At 42.2% G+C, this 25,767-nt stretch overlaps 2 protein-coding genes and 1 long non-coding RNA gene across 7 annotated transcripts in view; 2 read left to right on the forward strand and 1 right to left on the reverse strand.

Moving 5' to 3' along the window:
* Positions 1-9,085: 9,085 nt before the first annotated feature.
* Positions 9,086-17,916, forward strand: LOC148397028 (uncharacterized). The gene is made up of 3 exons (XR_015858946.1): positions 9,086-9,342; positions 16,802-16,855; positions 17,175-17,916. It is a non-coding gene; the product is annotated as an uncharacterized LOC148397028 (long non-coding RNA).
* Positions 9,829-25,767, reverse strand: part of LOC148397029 (uncharacterized) — a 37,835-nt gene continuing 21,896 nt past the window's right edge. For 2 of the 5 annotated variants that reach the window (XM_088377972.1, XM_088377971.1), the window contains exons 3-7: positions 23,859-23,933; positions 23,023-23,089; positions 11,252-11,557; positions 10,780-11,190; positions 9,829-10,691 (exon numbers count right to left, since the gene is read on the reverse strand). In XM_088377972.1, coding sequence (XP_088234098.1) covers positions 10,678-10,691; positions 10,780-11,190; positions 11,252-11,557; positions 23,023-23,089; positions 23,859-23,903 — 843 coding nt within the window. In that variant the 5' untranslated portion in view covers positions 23,904-23,933 and the 3' untranslated portion in view covers positions 9,829-10,677. Of the gene's footprint in view, positions 10,692-10,779; positions 11,191-11,251; positions 11,558-11,949; positions 12,087-18,931; positions 19,129-20,618; positions 21,009-23,022; positions 23,090-23,858; positions 23,934-25,767 lie in introns of those variants that run through there. The other 3 variants (XM_088377974.1, XM_088377975.1, XM_088377973.1) reach the window with 3 other exon arrangements.
* Positions 20,358-25,767, forward strand: part of roraa (RAR-related orphan receptor A, paralog a) — a 143,977-nt gene continuing 138,567 nt past the window's right edge. The window contains exon 1 of the mRNA XM_088377968.1: positions 20,358-21,079. Within this exon, the coding sequence (XP_088234094.1) occupies positions 20,926-21,079 (154 nt within the window). The 5' untranslated portion in view covers positions 20,358-20,925. The remainder of the gene's footprint in view (positions 21,080-25,767) is intronic.

Consider the following 25,767-nt stretch of genomic DNA (forward strand, 5'->3'; position numbering starts at 1 on the left):
CTCTGACCTGCGAGGGAAGGCGCTGGAAATATAACTCTCCGTGGCGGGGGAGCCCACAGGGGTGCATCTCCCAGTCAGGGCACGAGCCGGTCCATTTATCTGCTAGTGGCCTGTGCCCGTCTGATACAAGTTCTCTCACAGGTGGATTTATCACCGCTACCCGCAGCTGCAGGCCTACCAACTCAATTCAGGCCTCAATATTTTATAGCGACTAAGCATGGCAACCTCTGCTGGCTCTCCTCAACCTCTCCAGGGTTTCCTCTTCTGGACTTTTCCCCTTTCTGCTCCATTTTACAGCAAGATTAGAAAATGAACTGGATTGTTCTTGCTTGTTTTGTGTTTTACCTGCTTGAGAATAAATGAGAGTAAGATTTTCACTGATTTGGCTGTAAAATTGAGATAAACAACTGCCGTAAGATGCTAGGCGGGTACTCACAGCTAGCTAGCTAGCTAATGTCGTTGACTTGTGCCATATCATACAACAACGGCGCAATGACCTATTAGCACTCTTAATTAAAGAGTGAAAATGACTTCAGCTATTGGCTCGGCATCAATAAATTATTTAGCAAACTATTATTTTAAAGTTAGCCTTTGCGTTGTCGGCGTTATGAGTCAGTTTGTAGCTTCCTTGACATGTCTCCACAACCATTTTATTACTACACAATGATGGCAGAAACCTCGATGAGGAGAAACATTTCATAAAGTGAGATCATTCTGGTCACTCTTAATTCCAACCATTGTGCTATCAGCTTGATTTTGATAAAGTTCCCTTTTAAGAAATACGCCACCACAGCCAACTGGTCTCCATGTAGGAGGCAAAGCCTTCCACCAGTGGCAAGCTGGTCCCGACCCGCAAAACGTGCCCTCTTCATGCTTGAGCCACACCTCCACTCTCAATCCGTCACACCATCCTGCCGTGCATACCTGGCAAACGTCACAGCAGCGTGCCAAGAAAGATTTATACCTGGTGTTTGACCTACTTGAGTTTGTGTCTATATTAGCAAAGGGAAGTGCTTGATCGGGGGAGGCCTTCAAGTTCCCTGCTCTTACTCTGATGCATAAAGACGATGGAAGCGGCTAATTTAACGAGCAACAGTTGTCTCCTTGGCTTCTACAGATGGCACACTGTGGCTCAGCTCAAAGCCGTCTGGTAACGTTGGCTTCACAACATACGCGTCATACAGCTAGCATCTCATACCGCGCAGATGCTAAGTTAATTCACTTGAAATTGTTCGGAGAATGTCCAACTAAGAAAAGGGGACACGTTGCATAAATAAGAGGTCGCTCAAACCTTTACTGCAAAAAAATATGCAATAAGAAACATTTTCTGGCTTTTTTTTTGCCTGCCACTGAGACACATGTTGATGAATTAGCTTAAATTTACTCTCAGTCTAAATCCTCATGGAAAAGTTCCCACTTGCACAACATCAACATTACACATGATATATTTTTTTTTTACCAATGGCGGCATTAAATGACTACAGGTAAGTCACTTGGCACCGAAGCGAAAAATAATTTGACGTCTGCGGAATGAGACACGGGAGAAATGTATCGCTGCGCCGCCTCATTTGCATGATAGAATAACCTTCCTTGTGTTTGCGAGCAAACGAAGCTAATGTATTCACTGTATTTGTGGTCATGCTCCTCAGCTTTTATCACCCAGAGACTAGCGTTAAATCACCTCACTGGGGGAATACGTCGCAGGAAGAAATGAAGCGGCTTCTGGATCTAATGAATTCCCGGGAGAATAAACATACCTTTGAATAAAGCCCTAATCGCAAATTAAGTGCTTGTTGCCGTCATACCTTTGTAGAACATCCCCACCAACACCGGGCCTACCAATGCGCCCGTTCAAATTATTTCCCAGCAACAATGAAGCGTAGATAAGAGGTAAGCTAGCCGCTCTTCAGACGGTCCGTGTTTAAAGATAGGACGGGGGGGTGGGGGGGGCTCATTTCCAAACTAATCCCTTGTTTCAATCCCCACTTCATTTACGGCGAGCCCGACGAGGTCAAAGCGGACTGCGGGAAGGTCACTCGGGTATGTCTCGTTTTCCCGCTCAAATACGCAACGGCTTGTAGCGTGGTGATGAATGGCGGCGCCTCTTCATTATCGTGTTTTTCCTCCTCGGCAACATGGCTACGCAGAAACGAGGTAGCGTAACGGGCGGAACAAAGACGAGGCTAAGTTTCTCTTAGTGATATAATCCCACTGAGCCTTCTTTGAAGGAGTTCTTACACCGGGAAGGTGGAGAGGGCAGATTTTAATCAATAGAGGAAAACAAGGAGCTCAGGGGACGTGAGGAGTCGAGCAGTCAGGATGAAGATTAAACGCCTCTGTCGAAAGTACGCTTGGTTGATGTCAGAAAGCCGGGGTAACTTCAAATCCATCTATCAAAGGGGTATCAAAGTGTGTTTTTCGAACAAACGCCGTGTTATATGACATGTATTCTCCCTTACAGCTGTAGGTGAGCGGGCGGATCATAAATCATAGCAGACAAAGCTCAGCTTGACCTCTAAACGTCGGGCTATTCCGATGCAGCGTGGATCTCGATGGGTACAGGTTTTATTTTAACAATGGAGACGCAATCCCGTAAGAGCGATTCTACATAAACAAGTTCTTTTTTTCTGTACTTCTCGAAACTTAAGAAGTGAGGATGCTCTGAGCCGCCGCTCAACTTTCAACAGGGCATGAAATAAGGTTGGGGAATGGGGAGGGAAAAAAAAAAAAAAGATTTGCACAGTTGCACGAAAAACCTCAGCAAATGTAGTTTGGAGCATCATCTAGAAACATGTTTCCACTTTTGCTTGGTTTAGCGCCGTGTAGTTCAGGTGTGATCAGGTGGACATGGTTGAAGGTTATAACCTCAATCGTATGCAGGGAGGTTCTCACAAATGTAGTCAGCCTAAAATAAAAAAAATAAAAACAACCATATCTAGGGAACACGAGGCTATTAAGATGCAGTGATTGAGGCTGTTTAAGGACTTTGTGCCTTTTCTTTTGTGTTAATTAGAAGCTGGCAGCCATGTTGGCTCCAAGGCTGGATTTGCCTTTGATTAAGCAGCACTCATGAGAAGAAGGCCCAGCGTGATAAAGCCACACTCAGGCAACAGGGACCCCCCAGCTGTATAAAAGCAAACCTTCCTTCTTTCCCCGTCTCCCCACAGATTAGGGAGAAGAACCTAAAGAGCCTCCATTTGTTTCCACAAACTGACACCAACTATCATATTTGCAGCTGATGAAGATGTCCCGGACCCCGACTTTAGCTGAGAGGACCCGGGTCTTTGCCGAGAATCAGGGGTCACACTGCGAGGGGGGGCTCCGTTGAATAATTGATCAATGAATGTGCGGTGAAAACAGAAAACACAGCTTAGCACTATATTTCCCCTCTCCCCCTTGTAATGTGCATGGAATCCCACGGATCCATCAGCTACATGCAAAGCTCCGCTGAGCTGAGCTGAAAGGCCTTCAAGTTCACTTCAATTATTCAACATCCCTCCAAGATTATGAATTATTGAGCTAAAAATATGTTCCATATACGAGCATGTGCTAGTGGTCCGCGTTACTCTGTAGCTATGCGGGAAGTGTGTTTGTGTGAAGCAGGCAAACGTTGGAGCCCAGAAGTGATTCAAATGCGGATGAAACCTGCGTCCACGCTCGTGGCTTTAACGGAAGCAAATGATGAGATGCCTTGGAATTTCATTTTTTTCTGGCTGTCTTCTTATAAGATCCACCCAGGCCTCAATTCGTCACTTTTGGCTTGTGCAAAAGAGGGGGAAACAGATGATGTGATTAATTATCAATAAGTCCCTCAGCAAATCAAAGCCAGTTTGGCAGCTTATGACAAAAAAAAAATAAAAGAGGCCAAAAAGAGGCGCCTGCCATTCGCCACCATCTCTTCATTGGCCTCCAGTCTCATCCACGAGGTGTTTGAATAGATTGTTCCAATATTTTCATTGCTGATTCGCACTCACATTTTTGAACAGCCAGACCCTAAAAATGGCAGAAACAAACTGCTTTTTTTTAATTTTTTTAACTGAAAGCGTATTTATTAAGAAAAATTAAATCAAGGCACCCTGTCAGGTCTCAAAACGGGGTCATGACATAAGTTGGCAATTTTTGCACTAAAAGCGAGCCTTTGTCAAATTATACGGTATCAATTTAGGATTTAATTCGAACGGCAATTTAGTAAAGTCGTAAAAAAAATGAAAATATGAAGTATCTGATGACTTCATATAAAATGCAGTAAAAATGAATAAATAAAAATGAATACTTCCCCATGTCTTCTCAAAATTTGCAAAGAAGCAAACCAACAATTTTTTTTTTTTTTTACAATCGTAAGACCAGTGAGGCACAAGACCGATTACATTCCCCCTTCAGCCCATCACAGAGTCTCTAATAAGCTTCTCCGAGCGTGGAGGCAGACATGCAGATAGCTACTCATTATCCTCCCCAGCGGCGTTGGCCGAGCATTCGCACCGTTTGCGGTCAACCTCTTTTTTTAATTGTAGGGTAAACATTTACCCGGTAGAGACGGACGGACGGACGGACGGGCCTTGACCATTAGGCACCGGGGAGAAAGACAGTTAACATTACACTTTACCACGGATCTTCTGATCGGGATTTACAACTATCTGGGGAGCTTTTCTCACTGAGCAAAAAAAAATGTGGTGGCAAACTGCCCCGAAAAAAAAAAGGCATTTCGATCAAATCCTTGAGAAAAAAAAAAAAATGCATTTTGATCAAGTCCCCTGCATTGTGCAACACATTGTGATGGAGCGTTCGCCATCCTTCATCCGTCTATGACAGGCTCGGGGAGTGAGCTAGCTCTCTGGGGTAAAAGAGGCTCATTAGGCAGCCACTGCCTCCCAATAACCCAGCTGGGTCTGAGTGCCAGCAGACCGGGCAGCCATCTTTCTCTTCATCTCGCCGTTTGTGTGATCGGCCAATCACGTCGGGTTATTTACATGTATGTTGACGAGCTGAAATCACATTGTCGTGATAAGCGGCGACGAAATACAGCAGTTGTAGCAACTCACCGCTTTTTCAGATTTTTTTTTTTTTTTTTAATGATGTATAGAATTCTCTCTTGGGTACCGCACTTGCACCATGTGGGGGAGTTCTCATTTCCAGGGTGAATGATTCCTTAAAGAGGTTCTCAAGGCTACTGGTCACATGCTTGTTAGTGCTCTGATGAACCATTTTGCCTCCCTTCATGTTCGGATAATTATATAGTCAATTAGCAGCCTCTTGGAGTCTGTTGCCTCCCAGCTTCTGTTTTATTATTGATATTCTTGCTTAGTTCTAAATCGATTTGAATTAATGACAATTAAGTGAAAGTTTGCGATTTCTGCAGCAGTCTCAAGCTGATCATGAACGGCAACAAGCCAACCATCAATAAAATAAAATAAAAGGGAATATAACAAGACAATAACAAAGAAGTACAGTCCTTGCCGGGTTCGATTCTACACAGGATGAAGCATGAAATATACTTGATGCAGCATTCCTGAGGGAACGTGGCGATGGGGGTCTGCTCAAATTACCGCCTCTCGTCTACCAAGGTTGGAGACTAGCATGTCTTCAAATTAAGGCTGCTAAGCGCCAGAGTCAAATTGGAATTCCCATTCTATTAACAAGTCATGCCCGGCAGCAAATAATGCCAAATGGGCCCCTGTGCGAGAGCAACGAAGACCATTATAGGGCAGAAATGTGAAGGTACTGATCTATTTGCTGAAGATAAACTTAGCATATGTCTCCCAGTGCTGTCTTTGCAGGATCTGTAACAATCACAACGTCTTTTTGGGAACTTGATTAAAAAGACGTGTTGAGATCAAAGTGGAGTGCTCAGTGCAGATGTGATGGAATATTTTTACGGTGAGAAAAGGATAATGCGTTTCCTTGACAATGGAACGTTAAACAATGCAGACAGTCTGTTTCAGCACTTTTATAATTAGCAAGACGCTGGAGAGAGGCGCTTGCTATGTTCATGCACTTTCAGAAATATAGGAGTCCAATTTTGCTCAAAGTTCAGTACCATCAAATTATTTATCAGATCTTCAGTTAAATGTTTGGAGCATTTTTAAGAAATAAATGTAAATGCATGTAAATATGTACACTAAAATGTACAAAAGTTGGAATTTGAAGGATCGTGTCAAACAACAATGGTGGATTGGATCACAGATTCCGGATTTGTGGTATTTTATAACTCAATGTTGATGTAATTGCACCTTTGGTCACTAGATGGCAGCACACCATTGCATTTAAAACATTTTTCAAAGACACTAATGAATCCTCTCCCACCCTGTTCATTTTTTGCAATGTATTATTGATGTATACTTTGTGATTACAAGTTAAGTTTGTAAAATTTATTTCTCGCCCTCTCTCTGGAAGGCACAAACAAGCCATCTTCCCTCTCGAGAGAAGGTGTCGCGGCATCCGCCGCATCCATTACGTTCCCTTATGCCAATCTTGTCTTTCTTATTTAAAGCTATTTGGAGGCTGACAGCTCATCTGGGTCTATATCAGCAGACAAAGGGATGTGCCATCATCCAACCACATCAGGCATAGAGAGGCAATCACACCACGGGCCATGTTTAGTCATGGTGGATGGTGGCGCTGCTCCGGTTGCATTTAAATTTCAAAGACGAGAGACGGACATATTGGGATAGTCATGCAGTGTTTCACACCGGTCCGCTTCACTATCAGCTTGCACCATGCCGGGAGATATACCTGAGCACTGTCAAAACCGGCACATGCAATAAATGGCTAATTTAGTTTGGACACAAAATGGCTGCCAAAGCATGTCAAGAAGCAAAAAGATACAAGACTACTAATCATACCGTTTTCGTTACTTTTTCTTTTGAATTCAGTTCGTTCAGCGCTAGTTATTAATCTCATTTTGAATTCTCAGAACGGTTTCTCTTTCACTCATTTCTAGCCAAACTGTAAATGTCAGTAAAAGTGGTTCACCTCTAAAGTGCGATCACTTAAGGGAACACGGATGCGCCGTGCATGCAGGGAGGATTTTTTTTTGCCATTACCAAAAGGATTATAATTTCTTTCCACTGTAATAGAATAAATCTAGTCGAGCTGAGTCAAAGAGGGAAGCTGATGCTGGCGGCTGTGTCTTTTTTTTTTTTGGCAGACTGTTCTATCTGGGGCAGCGCAGGTGTAAAGGAATATTATTTTAACTGGCTTATTCATGGTAACAGGGCTGTACGTTCACAGGCTATCAAAGGTTTGCGGAAAAACAGAAATAGGCAAGTACGATTTGGAGCCGAGCGTGGCCGATAGCCAGGTTACTCTGAGCGTGTAAACAGGTTTTTTTTTTTTTTTTTTCTGTCAGTGTTGCACAGGTGTGTTTTCTCTAACCCGGTCTGAGGGAGATTGATGATTTACTGCCAAGTGAGGAAATGGGCACAAATGAGGAAGATATAAAAATTCTGTCTGCGTGCCCAATAAATGCGACCAAGTATTAAATTAGCAGTTAAATAAACTCCCTGTGTGTCCCACAAACTTCAACTAGCTTTTTCTAATGTTACCAGAAGTATGTTCGACACATGTCCAAAATAAAGAGTGAATTGAATTCTTTTCTGTCCGCTAATCTTCATTTTCATGTCAAGTTAGGTTAAATTATTTCAAGGTAACCATGGCAACGCTGTATGTCACAGATATGATGTCATACTGCCCAGTTGGGACTTCAGCCAAAAGTAACTAAAATATTTAAGAAGAAAAAATAAAAACTTGGGAGCGTTTAAGACACAGGTGTCCAACTCAAGATACGGCCCGCCACATAATTTTATGTGGCCCGTGAAGAAAAATTGTGTATCAAATTCGTGTGTCATTACTAGAATTGCAAATTGTCTTCACTTTTAATAATATATATATTTTTAAATATTTGACCAGTTTTTACTCGTCTGATTTGAAAATGAGTTATTTGTTTTGTAGCACAAACTACATTCAAACCGGATCGAGCTAGCTCACAGCCAAATCCGCAACCTCAGGAAAGTCACCTGGCGGAAAGTAAAACGCAAACAATCAGACACTTCCGAATAGAGTTTCACTTCCCAAAGCAGCTCCATTACTTGTGGACTGACTTCTTTGTGTAGCTACCTGGGCTGCGAGTTTATTTTTACCCTCCCTATGTCCCTCCTCATTCTTTAGCTGCTTCAGGAGATGGCGTTAGTTTGGCTTCATCTCTGACAAAAGATAAATGAGCTCTGGGTCCGTGGTGATCCACTATGGCTGCCAGGGGGTTCCAAAATAGCAAACTATTTTTCATATGGAGGGAAGTGATACAGAGCGTGCCGGTACAGCCGCTAACGTTTACCATATAACGACATGCCGGAACGTACGTTTCATTTTCTACCTTTTTTTTTCTTGTACTTTTAAACTTTCTATTTATTTTGTACGGCCGCGGCAATTAAATTTGATGAAGTCGCTGCTGAGTGCGAGTTTACGGTAAAACGGAGTGAGTGTAAAATGTCACGTGCTAGCTTAACTCTCCCTCTGTGCAACAATTAGGGTGGAATGGATTTGATATCATCACAAAATTGGTCATTAATCACCTCTCACTGAGAGGCGGGAAAACAAGTGTTTTTACATCGGGGTGGGGGGAAAAAAAAAAAATCCCATGTCAACAGGAGATCCACCATTGCTTGCTAGCAGCCAAAAGAAACTTTCCCATTTAAATGAGGAGCTACAGAGCTTCTGAGGCTCTTTGAAGAGATGCGCTTGGCACAAACAAGAGCGGCAGCCTCTCCTGTGTTTTTAACAGGCGAAACATGGCTGACACCTGATGGGTGATCAAACAGCAGCCATCTCTCCTAGCGTCGTCGTGGGAGCTCATCTTTGTACTGCGCGGAGAAATCTGCAGACCACGCTGCTGGGACACCCCAACACTCAATATTTACCAAAGGCTCCATCACCTAGCTGGCTGCACAATATTTGTAAAGGTAAATATATTTGTTGGTTTTGTAGCTTTTGCACTTTTGACTACAAGGCTGTCAACGCCCGGGATGGGAAGCCACCCACGGCAAGGAGACGAGATGATTTGCCGGCTAAATCACCTCAGGGGGTGGCGAAGAGCCTCGGTGGCACGTGGGCGCCTAGAGATTTTTTTTTTTTTGTGGGCTGAACTCTGTGATGTTCATACAAAGGTCAAAGTTATGCTTTGGGGACTTGAGTTTTCCTTCCTCTTCCCTTTCTCACTTGCTTAATGACGCCTGGCTGCTCCACGCTAGCTCGTTAGAGCTCGTATTAGCATGCCTGCTACCCGATCACAGAAAGTCAGACTGGCCACAGAGGACGTGTACTCCGAGAAGACCTTTAGCTGTCACCGAGGTGAGATGATTTATGATTTATTTTGCCGTAACTCCCAGCTTGCACGCTGCGCTGGGCCCACGTGTCAACAAATGCTAACGCTTTTCCGGAGGCTTTTATTCGTACGACTTCTTTTCGTCCGTAATTGGAACGAGGGAAGGAATTATTAAATAGCAACGAATGACAGAACTCCTGCGGCGCTAGATCCGCGGGATGAGGCTGACATGCTCGGCACACCTGGGCCTCCGGGCAGATGGTGAGGGTTGAGGGTTACGTAACACCAGACGAAGCCATATGTCTCCCAACCGCACAGAACCTTTAGGAGGCCCGCGCTTTGGCTTCCAAATGCACTCGGTGAGAGACCAGAGGGCAACGATGTGATGCTCCCTGATCTCAGACCAGGTGTTGAGCAACTTTCTTCTCTGCATTTGTTGGGAAGGAACCAGAAAAATCTCGAGTGGCGGCATAATGGTGTTTTTTGAAACAGGATGAATCCATGCTATCCAATTTTGTTTTCATGCTAATATTTTAATATGATTCTTTTTTTCTTTAAATGATGTATCTTTGTACACCACTTGAACTCTGAATTACCTGGAAGTTTTAAATCATAAAATAATCTACGAGGACAATTGTACTGGCTAACTGTAAGGAAACTTTTAATTCAATCGTCTTTTCTACATTCACTATGCTGTTTACAAAAGCCCCAAAAAAAGAGAAGCTAAAGCTAGGGGGAAGCAAAAAAAAAAAAAAACACCTTCAGCAATCGACTCACTCTTAGCTAATTATTCATGGTAGATTTCCTTATTGTGATACATCTCTTTCGCAATAAAAGGCTTAAAGACACAAACGCACACAAGTGCGCTAGCTTGCGCACAAACGCTTTCAGAGTGACATTTGAGACGCTTTCGGAATGGCTATAATGAAGAGTCGGAGCATCCAGAGGAGATTAGCGAGCTAAATGGGAAACAATAGACAGTACAGCGCGGGACAGGAGGATATGATTCTTCATTGTGTTAATCACAGCGGAACAGCCCCCGTCGTCTTGGCCAAACAATGCCGCGGGGATGCTAATGGTTACTGCCAGCCATGACGAAGAGCGCGCTCAAAATGATTGATAGTCAGAATCATATCAAGGTGACTTTCCATCAGAGATTGCTTAGATTGATCGATAATAACTAGCTTAACTTTCAAAATCATTTATCAGCTTTAATTTTTGTCCAAAGAGACAAACAGGGGGCGATCCTCGTTCTTGTCATAAAATAGTTGGGATGGAATATTCTGGACTGAATTGAAGAAGCCTTAAGAATGCGGCGCTGGGTAGATGCCCCGTTTAGAATGCAAATTTAGACTCAAAGCTCAACTCTGTCGATCTGTAAAAAAAATAAAAAGGAACATTAGCGACGATGAGTCGTCAGAATGCATGACTTCATACACATGAGGGTATGAAGACGTTTGTACCTTGGTCTGCGTCCCTTCTTGACTTTCTTTTGACGAGGATGACAACCACAAGGATGACGTATAATATCAAGAGGGAGACGCCTATCCTGATGATGTTGATGAGGAGCATTTTAGGGTCCCGTGGCGGCTGGGTGCCCTCGGGGCCTCCTGCGTCCACCTCCGTGAATACGGCCGTGTACTGGGCTTCGACCATGACGGTCCCTCCCTTCACGAATTGGCACGTATAGTTGCTCACGCGGGACACAGGAAGCACCTCGAGACGGGAGACACATATGTTCTTCGAAGTGCAAAGCGTCTTGCCTTGCTCGCCGATCCAGCGGAGAACTCCATCGGAGCAAAACTCGAGGGAACACTCCAGAACCATGTTTTGGTCTCTCATTAGATCAGAGTCCAGAGGAGACAACAGCTTCACTGCAACGAAGCAGGCGACCAGTGAGACAATGTGATGACGAAGTCGGATCAGGCGACTCACCTGTCATCACGCTCAGCTCAATGTCTCTTAACTGGTCATCTTGTTTGCATCTATATAAACCAGCGTTCCACTTCTTCACATCAAAAATGCGCAGCGTGCATTGGTCCGTCAGGCTGGGGCCTTCACTTCCTTCCATGGTCATCGCCACTGCCGTGGGTAGCACTGAAACCATCGAGTACCTTGCGCCATTCATTTCAGTTGTCCGAGTGTGCAACCAAATTACGCTAGAACAGGACGGCAAACGGCAAAGCAGGTAGAGCCTGTCCCCGGCCCTAGCGTAGATAGATTCGGGCTGGCCGCTAACCACTACAAGACACCACACAGAGAAACCACAAGATATGTTATGCCTCCCTGTTTGCACGCCCCTAGATCACTAGTTATGGATCGTGGCGTTCCCCAGGGCTCTATTTTAGATCCAATACTTTTTAGTTTGGACATGCTGTCACGCGATTATATCATCAGTAAACCCCAATTATTTTTCTCTCATATACGTAATTTTCACAATTAAACTGATAATTACCAGATTTTTTGTATCTGATTTCTTTCTCGCCACATACAAGCATTTACATCAAATTGCGAGTCAGGCTCCATACTATGTATGCACGCAAGTCATTGTTGTTCCCGTTATGTTCCTTGAGCTGAGCGTCAAAGCCGTGAAAGTGGAGGTTACACAATTTCTGAATCCAAAAGTCACCCACCTTCAAATTGAAGCAGAAAAATGAGAAGGAATTTCAGAGTGTTCATCTTCAGTCATCAAGTTGAGCTTTTGGTTCATGTCATTCTTTTGACATGACTTGTGACTTGTTCAAAATGGCGGAAGTCCATCCCTCCAGTTCTTCAATTTTGTTTATCGCGCGGCACAATGTTGGCATTAAAAAAGGGGAAGAACAAAAAGGAGAAAAAAAACCCGCAGGTCTTTGCAAGTGACTTATTTGAACTTTTTGTCGAATTGCAATGGACACTAAGTACAGTGTAACACAAAGATATTTACCATGACGCCATATGTGCTTCAATGCTAGCGCCACCATGAGGAGTCATTCTGAATAAGCAGATGACATGCAACCAAATAAAATCGACACTGATCTTGTGCATAATAAATGTCAGGAATTATTTGCTGTGTGCTGCTATTTTTTTTTTGTCCATTTTAAAAAGTCATTGTTGACATTTTTTGATCAGAAAGGTGTTTTGGCCCACGAGCAAGCGTTCAGATGTCCTAATCGATTCCCGACAAACGGTGCGACAGCAACGTGTCGTCACGTTGAGAGGCTTATGCAAACGCAGGTGGGAAGGTGATGAATTTTATTTCACCTGCAGTGAGAGGAGCAGATGCTGGAGAATGATTCTGGATGTCACCACGAGTGAAATATGAGCATGTGTGAGGAGATGTTAAGGCACAGGCTAACGGACTTAATGTGAGCGTGATAAAGCTTAATGTTTGAAAATACAAATCAATTGTTGTTATCCAAATTGATGTTGACATTTCTACTTGTGACCACTTGGTGTTCTGGAAATATTAGAACGATTTTGGATTTTATGGTTTACTCTTACCGTCGAGAAAAAAAGTAGACATGGGTTTTTTTTCACTATAAGGAGCGAAAGGCTTAACCTCCATGAAATCCAAAATATTGATCGATAATTTCAAAAATTTAAATCGGGATGAGGTGAAATGTGCACATACGTTTAGGGGAGGATTGGGTTTTGTTTTTAAACTTGAAGTTTTTAAAGTAAGTACCCACTGAAAAAAAGGGCCTGTTGAATTTACTCAAATTTGCACAAAATAAAATCATCTGGATCCAGATTTTTCGGAATTTTTTGGAAGGGTTAAAAAAAAAAATAATAATATGAGCTCACCAAACAACTCGTCTAATTTTTAATACCTAAACCATTGTAATCTTCTTCATGTAAGCATCTATTGAAAATACCTAATCCAAAAATACCTTCTACCGAAGCAAAAACTTTAATTATTTCTCGTTAATCACTTTTTTAAGGAGACAGCGAAAGCGGCGAGCGTGATCAATCCAAACATTAAAGACATTACACAGAAGAGAGCCTTGATTAACCATCTCCGCCTCATGCGCATTCTTCAACGTGGAAAAACACTTAAGTTTTCTATTCATATCTAACCATTTTTCAAGCACTGTAATGCCGACATTGTTTATTTTGAAAAGGTCATTAGAAGCGTGCGGTAGAAGTAGGCTGTGATTTGACGGAGGTAGAGGGAGGGAGGGAGGGAGGTAGGGCATGGTCGGGCTGACTTATGGACATCCAACAGAGAAGGAGCCTCTTCATTAGCGCGGTGATTAAAATTGATGGGAAGCTACGCGGCTCCGGCTCCTCTGAACTCCCTGGAGCATAGCTCTCATTCCGCGCTCATTTATTTGGGATGTTGCGTTGATCAATAAAAAGGTGCCTGCTTCTCACTATGGGGTCTGGCTGGGGAGGGAAAAACAAAAGAAAAAGACAAACAGAGAACAATTCGGGATTTGGGAAACCGGAGGGAGCAAAAACAAATGTTTGACTCTTTTCCTCGCTGTGATTTTTGTCGCTACTTTTGCTCTCATTTAGTTTTCAAACTTTCTGGAAAAAGGAACAAGTTCAAAAAGTTGGCTAGCATTCATTAGTAGAGTCGAAGCATTTGGAAAAATAATCAAAATGGGATTCTTCCCGCCCTCATTAATCGCAAAAGCAAGCTGGACAAAAGGATTGGGACACCGTAAGACAGCTTTGATTGAATTTGCACATTTTTTTTCCTCTTAACACCCCTAGAGGGCATTGTTTTGAAAAAACAAGAATAAAAATCTACAAGCTACAATTAGCTAGTTAGCATAAATTCCAGATCCAAAATTCAGGACATTGAAGGAAAAATGGACAGTCTGATCAAATTCCCTAACATATTTGTGACGTATTGAAAATGAATATACTCCACTAAGTCAATGCTTCCCAGCCAATAAAGGAGACTTTTATTAGTTTAGGGCATGTTAATTAAAATTTAGTGCAGCCTTGGTGGCTGGAGTAATGTACTAGCAAGAGCACAGAGCCACGGGAATTAATTTCTGTGCACTGGAGCGCTGCCAGATAATATGCAGACATGATGAACACAGTCCAGACTGTCTTTGTCTGGCCACTTGTGCTCATTGGAGTGGCCCGACGCTACCCGCTGCTCGGCCTAAACAAACACAGATGATTGGGGTCATAGGTCGGATGCATTTGCCGTCGTTTGCAATGTGACATATATTATGGATAAGTTTGGAACTGCGGGCGGGTTCCTATTAAAACGCAACAAATGCTTTTTTTTTTGGTCGTGTCATAGTTGACACGGTTTGAATTGTTGAACTTGTCTGCAGCTCTCATAGTAAAAATAAACTGGTGACATTGCACTTTTCTAAAAAAAAAAAAAGAAAGCTTGTACTTCTCGTGAAATCGGTTCCTCTTTTGGACATTGTTGCTTTAAAAACCAAAGTGACTATCAAACACTGATCTTTGGTGTTTAACCAATTATACATTTGCGGTAAATATAAAAAATCTACACACCCCTGTTCAAATGTTACGTTTTTGTGTCTTTAAAACCCCAGCGAAATCATTTCATGTGACCATTAAGCCGTTCAACTCAACTGAAAAAAATGAGGGGTGAGATAATGTAGTTGCACAAGTGTGCACACCCTGTGTTTAAAAATTAACCAATCACAACCAATCGCTACTGCCACTAATCAAAGTCGGATTAAACAAAGTTGAGCTGTTCTAGTAGGCTTTTCCTGACATTCTTACATACGAGATATAAACAGTTTCGGCGGGTCCCAGTTATAACGTCGATAACGTTACATCGGGCTGTTTGAGTGACGGCATCGAGGAGGTTCGAGCACTTGAGTGTTAGCTAAAGCGCATTCATATCCAAATATGCTAAGAAAGGATGAAAAAAAACATGTTGCTCCGAGCTTTATGACATGTAAATTGAGAACAATGCTATTTAAGAGAACAAAAATGACTTCTTTTGACTTGAGACCTGCGACTCCTCTGTGTGGACAATTCAAGCTTCGCCGAAGCCAGCGGGTTCCGGAGAGAGAGAGAGAGAGAGAGAGAGAAAGAGCGACGGAGTGCAAGAGAGAGGGCTTTGAGGAAAGTCTTTTTGTGTTGGAGCCTTTGAATATCTATTCTTTATGATCTCTATTCCCTCTGCTGAAGTTCAGTGTGTGCATGTGTGTGTGAGGGAAAGGCGAAGGGTGGAAATCATAACACTGATGATGAGATGACACCAAGCATACTTTGGAGAGCAATTTTGATTCTTTAGACATTTTCCTAAAGTCAGACAAATATAACCGGAAGCTACGGCTGTATTCTTTCGGGCGGTCGCAACGGTTGTTATGACAGCGAGCGGTGTCAATCAACGGAAGAAGTAAAATAAACATGAAACGGGGCGAGTTATATAAAGCTCTCCTTGATGTTCAGCATCATACCTCTTTACCCCTGGTGTGTGTGTTCTATAATGGCACAAAGTAAGGACGGCTTGGCGCTGCCTTTTTCATCTGCGCCTGCCTTTTGTTAGTCGCGTCGAGAGCGGCAACGAGCCAGAGAAGGAGGAAGGCGAAGAGGAGGCTGCTTGGGATTGGACCCGGTCCCTGCACGCCCAATTAAAGGAATCTTCTGCTCAAAAGACAGTCTGGCAACATGTGTTCTGACATTTGTCTTCCTGAGTGTTGTGATTTACCGTACCATGGAGCTAAAGGCTAAATTAGTAGCCGCCCAACATCAGAGACCGCACAGCGACGTCAGATTGGCGAGAGAGGATCAGAGAGGCACCGCCGTCTCGTTTTCATCATGGCGTGCAGCGGGACGACTGATCAGTCCGACTCGTGTTTGTTGAGATGATGATACAAAAGCATGGGATGCTCATTGAAAGGATGATGATAACAATAACAGATCAGGAAGGCAAATATACATTTCATTTTAGGGATGGAAGCAGCTAATGAGAGCCAATACAAAACATGACAGATTCGGGATTGGAAATTTCTTTCAACTAAATTTAGTCTTAAGCTAAGAAAATGAAAATACCGGTCATTTATGAACATTTCTGGTCTTTTAGTCGTTGTTTTCAAGATGGTCGGCGTACTACAGTTCTTGCTTTGGTTTTCCATGTGGAAATGCAATTTGGTCGCTGTCCAGGTGCGCATCTAGTCTAGAGGGATCCAGGGTTGAGGCCACCCCAAAATCCTTATTTATTTTACCATTAACAGTAAAAAAAAATTCCAGAAATAACTAGAAAAACAACACTAATCTCTTGCTTAGTATCTATATGCATCCTTTTTTCTGTTGACGACCCTCAAAAGAAAAAATTCGGCCACCCCTGGTCGAGACAAACGTGAAAACCTTTATGAATATTTAAATACCTGCAGGGCCAAACTAGAGTAATTATGGAAATAGAGTTGTATTCCAGCTCAAGTGACGTGCGTCTCACAAAGTTTTGGCTCCGTCTGAAATATTGTGTTGTGAATGTGGGATTGTTTTCCCCCCCTTCTCACTACCTCTCCAGCTCTAATAGAGATCCTCCATCCCCAGACACTGCTTTGATGTCTTCCTGTGGGACCTACTTGTGCCACATAGGATCCTCTGGTAAGTCTTAGAACCAGGCGATAATAACGCTACTAATTACACACCTACCAAAAAAAAAAAAAAAAACTCAACCTTGCACTCGATTCACCTGCCTCTTTGCTCACCCGTCTTCAACTTTTGTTCAACGCTAATTTGTGAAGCCGGAGTTGGGCGGAAACGTGAGTGAGCTAGCAAGGTGAGAGGATGTTGCCGCAGCAGCAGCAGAAGGCTGCCTTGCGGTCAGCAGGGGGAAGAAGACATCAGGCCTCGGGGAAAAGCTCTTAACTTCTGTCAGGCACCAATAACCATGCCATTTTTCATCTCCCACTTTTTAACACAGAAAATCATCCTGCTCTCAAGTCATAAGAACTCCAGTCGCACGCCATCATGAGTCCATTCCAGCCCCGCCTAACGATTCCTCCCTCGGACGCTAATCTGGACTTATTTCATTTTATTTTACATGAGGGGTTTGGATGACAGCACCCGTTTGGAACCGGGATGGATGAAAATGATTAAATGTCATCTGCACTTCATGTAAACATCAGCTCTTAAGTGCGAAGCTAATTTTGTGTTCAGATATACAATTAAAATAATACAACATCATATAATGAGAGCAGAATGCCCTTGCAAAATGTCCCTATTATAAATAAACATTAAATATGCCATGTTAGGCAAATATTTTTTTATTATCACTTATATATGAATTTTTAATTCCATATATGGGCATATAATGAATTTTTAAATGTCCAATCCAAAGTGATCAAACCGCAGCTAGGTGGTGCTATTGAGAGCAAAGCCTGGGAGTTGGAAAACAACAAAGTGCATCAGAGCTCACAAAAATCATCCAAAAATTCAACTGCGTAGCATTTTTTAACATGGATATGCAAAATGTATGATTATCTACAATTGTTGCCCTTCAAATGACAGCAATGACTATTGCAGGTCTGCACCCACAAGGAAAGGAGTATGTCGCCATACATCACAACGCTTAACCCTTTGAACTGCCAGCGACACTTCACTCAGCCTCCCTCTCGACACGTTCATCTGTCAGACTGAAATCATAAATACAATCATTTCCCTAACGTTGTCTCTTTATTCTGTCAACTTTTTCCAAATGTGAGTGTGCCTCTTCATTTCCGACACATGAATAAGTCAGAGATCATTAATATGTCTCTTTCATTACACAGCGGGATTCAGAATTGCTTGCCGAGACATGTCTACGCAGGGTTCGGGCTACTGATGTCCGATTTGTAAGGCTATGTCACCACATCCTTGTCGAAGTCATTTGCATACATCTAAAAAAAAAAAAGCCTTCACTTCGAATGTAAATCCAGCACAGCGGTCTATTTCATTTTACAATGTTGCATCTTTTTAATATTGCATTGAATAAAAAATAAGAATATATTTGTTCTGAGGACAAGCAATTAAAGATAAATTGCCTGAATTTGGACTTGTGGATTTAAATACATTTTTTGTATTTCAAGATTGTGTTAGCAAAACCAGCTAATGTCAACATTAGCTAGCTAACACTGTCTTGAAATACAATATGAAACATTAAGACTAATTTTACTTCCGTTAAATTAACTTTGTTTTATTTTAAATACTAGCTAATGTTGACAGAAATCTTACATTCGCGCTAAACTTATTCTAAGGCTCCGTTGACAAAAACTATGTTTTGTTCCTTCTATTGAAACTGGCCAGATAAGATTAAAATGGAAGCTCATCAGTCTCCTTGGCTGTTGTCTGATAAACTTTTATTTGAAGGGTGTTCTATCTGCTGTGTCTCTTGTGTCTTCCTCCAGTGCACAACCTGATTTGAAATATAGCCTTACATAATAAGGGAGAAAAATAGAGTGGTGTTGCGCCCGAGAGCCGGTGTCAGCTTAATCAATCATTTTTAAATGCGGGCGGGAGAGCTTACTCCGCTCACTTCACATCCTTCCTCTTTCTAAACAAAATGACAGCAGCATAATTCATTTTTTTTCTCAAAAATTAAAATTTGTCCTTGTGCCGTTTTGGTTCGTGTTATGTTTGAGTGTGTGAATGTCTATGCGAACTAGTTCAAAGTCTAATTCATACATTTTAAAATGAACTCACCTCATGATTCATAAATCTCCATTTTGAACTAAATTCATCAATCCAAAAACACGTTTACAGTTAAATCTTTCTTCTTCTTTGAATCTTCCTGTAGTTTGAATGCCCTGTGGAACTGAGCTGCCTCCCACAGGCCGGTTTTGGTACTGCAACAGACATCTGTTTTGGGTAGGAGACTGGCAGAATGTCTGGTAAAAGGTCTAAAAATAAAAAAGTGGTATTTTTGTATCACTTAACTGAGCTCGTGATATTCTCTCGTGGATTTAATAGGTAAGAAGTGCAGGGGGGGGTCACACGGTCAAATAGTTCAGGGTGAAAAGGTCAAGGCAATTTGAAGGAGCTTAAGTTAAGCACAGGGAAAGAAACTTGGCCTGCTTGCTTGGCAGTCAAAGCTTCCCACTGGCCCTCTGACAAGAAGTAGGCCCTTGCCGCAGCGCAGCTCCTAAAGTTATACCGTAAAATAGTCTTGTTGGTGTGCAATACAAGCTGCTGTGGAAACATGAAGCATATCTGACAGGCCAATGAGTTATAGATCCTCTCTCGCGGTGCTCGTTTTCATTTTCTGCAACCTTCTCTGTCTGGCTCATCACTGGATATGCAATGAGTAGAATAACAGTCTGATAGGATCTTGTATAAAAATGGTGTTGTGAGCTGCGTAGGTTATCGGTGAATTCATGAGTGCATGAAAGCATGATGGAGTATTTTCAAATATGGTCTTCAGAAACGGATTCAGACAACCACATCGTGTTGTTTTTGAACAGTTGCTAGCGGTGGTCCTGCACATGTGTGATTTGATTTTCTGAATGGTGGACAACAAAAAGTGATAGCTTGAGCAGGGGGAATTTCCTGTTTAGAGATTATTATCTGGTCAGTTTTGTGGACGAGGTTGGCTCAGGGAGAACGGAAGGGCCATTACGAAATTATTTTTATCTGGCAGATTTATAGTAACGGGTTTTAAAGTCTAACACATTTTTGCAGTTTTATTGTTTTTAAGATTAACGAGTAACTATATAAGACACAATTATGAGAATTTTAGAAATAGTACCAGGAAATTGAGTACATTGAGATTTTTTTAGATCAAAATTATATCTATTAGCATTTGCACAGAAAAAATAAACTTGTGGAATGTTCTGCTTGATTAATCTCAAGTCACATTTGGCAATCAATAGTCGAATCACTGAAATGCTCAAAGCTTACACAGCAGGATCTAGCAAAGTTGTCCTGTCCTTCTAGAAAAGCTGCACTCTATTTTCCCATGAAGTCCAAATTTAAAAGGACGGTCAAACAATCCCCAGAGGCCATGTCACCGTCCACGTGTGCGTGTTTAAATGGGCGTGTGGGCTTAGTGATCACATGAGGCAGCACGCCGGTTTGAACCGTAGCAACACGCCAAGCAGAGCATGCTGGTTGCCGTGGCAACGCTTGACGGCAGTCGTTTACGACACCGTCTCAAAAACGTCAAGTCTCCTCTCAAACTGCTCTCCGGCCACTCTTAACGGAGAAACCCGCGTGTACTGCGTGTAAACTAAAGTACACGCGTTTCAAATGAGTTACTGCGTGTTTTTGAAGTATTTAGCGCCACTCAGAGGAGTTGTCACAAGTGCAGCATGGAGTTACCCTATAGGTGGCATAATGGCAACCACTTCACGATGTTCAGTGACGCGTAAAGGTAGTAAAAAGGTGCCATTACCGTGTAAACGTGCACCGGCTCCATTAGCGTGGATTACTTGCAAGGCCTTGTGTATTCCTCCTTCAATTGGCAACATCTCCCCCCCCCCCTCCTCCTTTCAGTTTGCATGAGTGGAGCGCTCACTAGCGCTGCCAGTGGACAATCAGACCCGCACACCCACCTCCACACACGCTCGCATTTCTCATTTTGTTACTTCTACTCCAAATTACATCGCTGAGGCTTGGTGGCGCGGAGGAAAGAAAAAAAACAGCAGAGAGAAGAGTTTGAAGTGCACGCCGCAGCGAGGCAGCGAACCACCACATCCGACATGGAGTCCCCGCCTGATCCAGCGAGCGACCCGGGCAACAGCGCCTCGGAGCCGGCTACCCCGGTCAGGGAAAGCCCGGTAAGCCTGGAGACGCTCCGGAAAGCGGACCATCCAGCCCCGGTTCGAAGGCAAACCTGCTCGAGCACAAATAGAGGTGAGTGAGGCTGTGGAGAAATGTGACGAGCGTTTTTGGGGGGTGGCCGTGAAACTTCCAAATAAATCAAATCGCTCCGGTGAAATAACTGCACAGTGTATCAGCATGAAGCTGCTTTCAGTCGAGTGGGCGCAGCGGTTTATTATTTCTTTGTCGCGCGTTAACAGCGTTCATTCATGACAGCTCAAATCAGATCTGACACGATCAGTCACATGTTTAACCGGTTATATTTTGATTATTTTTATGCCCCGGTAAATGCGAGCCAAGCGGGGTGTCAAAAGTTTGTAAACTGTGGAGCCGTTTATCGATCGAGCTTCGCGTGGACGTGGGTTGCGATTCAACGTGTGACTGAAATGACATCTCACTGTGCGTAATAAAGGGGCGACCGACCGGCAGCTGGATTTGGGTGTCTTTTACGCACCGGCATGGAAACCCGTTCACATTGGGCCTTTCATTTAAAAGAAAAAAAAGAGCGTGCGCATTATTTGTCTCGTTCGGATCTGTCAGTGTTGTGCAGACAATTTAACCACACCCCCTCTGTATTCCTCGCCTCGTCCAAGTTAAAAAGATTTTTTTTTTTGACACAATAGAACGAAGTGGTGCAGAAGAACAATTAATTCATTCCGCGGTGTTTTGTGTACACGGCGCGCGCGCCCTGGTCTTCCTGCCGTGTATATTTAGAGTGTGATATGGGGAATGTGGAATGTGAGCTGGTTATGTAACAGGTTTAGCCATAAACACAGCTCGGCGCACAAGCTGAGGGTTAGAAATCATCACAGAAATCGCAGATATTTTCCTTTTCTCACCACTTTACGGCCACTTTTGGAGCTCATGTTTGGCGAAAGAAAATCTCTTGTATTTACACAGGACCGAAAAAAGGGAGGGGGAAAAAGTGTGTGACTTGTGGCTTGGCACGGCTGACTGCTCTTATGTAATAGCGGGGCAAAAGCAGGTAGTTGGGAAGCTTTGATTGATTTTTTTTTCTTTCTCCTTCTCTTCACGAGTCTGACGGAGAGAGTCTCCTAACCTGCTGACCCACATTCACCCCCCACCACCCTATTTTATGCACCCGATTAAATAGTGTCTGGGAAAGAGAAGGAACGACAGGGAAAAAGAAACGCCTCTTGCCTGTTATGTAATGCTGAGTAGGGAGAAAGAAAAAGCAGACGCATGTTTAACCCCTCCTGCTTTCAATGAGTCGTCGTTCTGCTGTTTAGCTAGAACATAACAGGAGAAAAGTCCCTCAACTTTTTATATTTCAAAATTGGCATCACAACTATGACGTGAAATACATTGCAAAAGATTTTTCGAATTGATTGTTTGGCTCAAAAAAGCACTTGAATGAGGATCCTGGTCAATCAAAAGTTTTTTTTTTTTTTAATGCTACACAGCCTTGAAGATTTCGTGGAAAGAGTGGCCGATTGATTCGCAGCACATCTCAAAGGATCTTTAAGTGGCTGTCTGCAAATTTGATCGCTGTAATGGCAATCTGTTGTTGTTGTGTCACTGGAACCTAATCAATAGCCTCTTAAATGGAGCTTTGCAGACACAAAGTAGAACATGTATTGGTGTGAAAAAGAAGCATCGTTCGGGTTGAGAAGCAGTCAAGCTGAAGAAATGTTCATTTGCAGTTATAACGTTGTGACTGTTGTACAAATTCAAACAATTTAAATTTAGAAAGGACCGATACTAAGAACCGATACTTGATTTATGCCAGGAGTGTTGATCTGTTGACTTTCTCGTGGTCCCAATCGGGTGTCATTTTCTGCCTTGGTTGTCGGAATGCTTTAATTTACAAATTAGGGAATTTTATTATGAATACACCAAGTGTTCTAAAAAGTTAAGTTGTGGTTGCTGAACAGAGCTCTTGTGGTGTAGGCTGTGGTTATACATAGTCATTTTTTTAATTTTGATATTTGTTAGGAATGGCTGCGTACTCATACCAGGTATCACGCTGATTCTGGACTTCTTGAAAGTATCGTGGAGGCTGCGTATACCAGCTGCCGATACCTAAGACAAAACAAAATGTGACATGAGGTCCACCTCGCCATTAGTGGGCGCTATATTGGTTAAACTGCATGAGGAAGAAAAGGCTTTGCTCATAGTTATTGTGTTGAACGGAATTTTAGCGTGAATACTCGTAATGGTATCGGTCTGTCTAAAATGGTATCGGACATCCCTAATATTTATAATCGTCACACAATCGTTCTACAGTCAGCTACTACAAGAATAATATTGATATCATTTTATTCAGAAAGTCCCTCGACATATTCTTAATTTCAGAGGTCTGCGAAGTTTTTACAGGTAATGTTAAGTGATTTGCTTGTGGAAAACAAATCAAACCTGACGTTACAGCTTAGCGGCTGATTGAAAATAAAATCAGCTCCTGTTAACATTGCCAGACTTTTCATCCAGTAGTTTTATTTTTGGACTGTGAAATGAGAGCTCTCAGCTCTCGTGGTGGCAGCATTTATTTTGTTGTCCTCGCTTCTCAGCGGACGCTGTGCAGCCAAGCAAAAAATATTTTTCAAATAAATTAATTTTTTCTCTCTTTACCGAGAGCTCTGAGACGCCTTGGAGCTTTCACACCACTTAACCGAACAAGCGCTTCACTTCTCAAATTCACTGAGTTCCCGCCAGAAAATGATTCAGGTGTCGGCATCTGTCTATAGCGTCAATATAGAATTTCATTCCTCCCGTGTAAGAAACGATATCACATTTGATGTATCGCGCACTTGTTACTTTTTTGAAACAGTCCAGCTCACATCTGTGAGCTCACCTGACAAAATGCGTTTTTCTCCGCTCGCTGTGTGGGCACTGACATCTGGTCCCAGTTTAGACTTTGGCACGGCTCCTGTGGAGGGAAAATAAGGTATTCTCGTCTTATGGATTTCAAAGGTCAATTTGCATTTGAGCGGAGGAGTGCTTATCTAAGAAGGATGTGACATCAGAATGAAATGTGCTCGGCGCGCTCTGTTCTCTCTTCCTGCATCTGTTTGAAGACACAAATTTAGATTTGGCTGCTATTTTGCATTCGTGAAGTTTTAAGATTAATTTGCATGGCTTTTCTCATTTTTAATAGGACTGCATACAGAATTTAATGCTGGATTTAAACTCGATTGAAACTTGTTTGTTTGATGCCGTGCTGTTCTATAACAAATAAACACATTGTTAGCGAGCATACTGTATGGAAATGAATATATAATGTGAATATAAACAAGTGTTTGGAAAATGTTGGACCGCTGAGTGGACTGTACAGTAAATAAAAAAGTACAGTAAATAAAAAAAGTTGTTGTATTGGAGCGATTGGTCCATCGGTTATCATATTTTACTGAACTTTCTAATCGCTGATCGTATTCAAAAATCTTGACAGGGTGAAGCTTAATTATTTGATTTTTGGATGATCCCTTAAAACACTGGTGTTAAACTCAAGGCCCGGGGGCCAGATACGGCCCGTCACATCATTTTATGTGGCCCGCAAAAACAAATTGTGCATCAAATTCTTATGTCAATACTAAAATAACAAATAGTTTTCATTCATTTTAAATGGAAATATTGCTAGCAATTTTTATTGCCATTCATAGTTTTAAAATATTTAAAGTTTTTATTCGTCTAGCCGATATTATGACTACGATGAGGCCCGTGACAAAAATAAATTTGACACCCCTGACTTAAAACAAATCCTGCACCCCCCCCCCCCAATATTGTTTATATTATTCAAAATGTGCTAATACTTTCTAACAATGAAAAAACACATTGTCACATCAGAATTGAGCTCTTGCATGTTAAACCACGTGATTATACAGAGCAAATTGGATCATTAAAAAAGCTATTTTGGATACAGGATGTTGTTTTGGTCAATTTTAGTTGCCTGATTATGTTTCACGAATGACTGACTGCGCCTCAGCTCCCACACGCTTCTTTTCCCACAACCGCATGGTTTATTATCTTCTGCATCCTTAATGAAACAGACCATCGCCTTGATCAAAATGATCGATTTTCATAGCTTTTCAATGGTGGCTTGGTGTAAACACGTGTTGTAAACAGCTTTTAGATGTTGAGCTTTTTTTTTTTTTTTTTTAAAGGTCAAATTGTTGTTTTGTTGGTGTGGATTACGCCCCTCCTCCTTTTTCTCATGCTGCACTAAATTACTGCCTGAGAACATAAACATGTCAAATTACAAATCTGCAGGACTACAAATTTTATCATTTTGTCCTCATATTGAAATTAAATGTAATTTTTTTTCATAGTGATCAACAAAAATAAGCAATAAATTCATCTGTATTACAATAAGATTTTATTTCCATAAATATTTTGGTCTTCTAGGTTATACGCTAAAATAATGCACAATTAGATTATTAATTTTTTTTTTTACATTTACAACAGTCCCACATGTAGCAGCCACACAAATTCTGTCTTTCAAACTTTTATTTCTTTTTTTTTCTCTCTCTCTCTAAAGAAAAGCCAGTTCACAAATCCCAGCCACTCTCTTCAAAGGTCAATTCTAAAATCCATAATGTGACTTCCACGACTCCATATGCTTTTAATCAGCACGGCCACTTTATTTAAGTGTTGTAGGTGTCAGATTTAATTTAGGCTGACATGTTGCGAGACGTTTACACGGCGCAGGAAACGCCAGGCAGGAAATGACAAATTAATGACCCACGCGTACAACTATTTTCAAGTGG

This window comes from Syngnathus floridae, chromosome 6 (assembly GCF_059516105.1).
Source record: "Syngnathus floridae isolate MCC-2025c chromosome 6, RoL_Sflo_1.0, whole genome shotgun sequence".
Lineage (NCBI taxonomy): Eukaryota > Metazoa > Chordata > Actinopteri > Syngnathiformes > Syngnathidae > Syngnathus > Syngnathus floridae.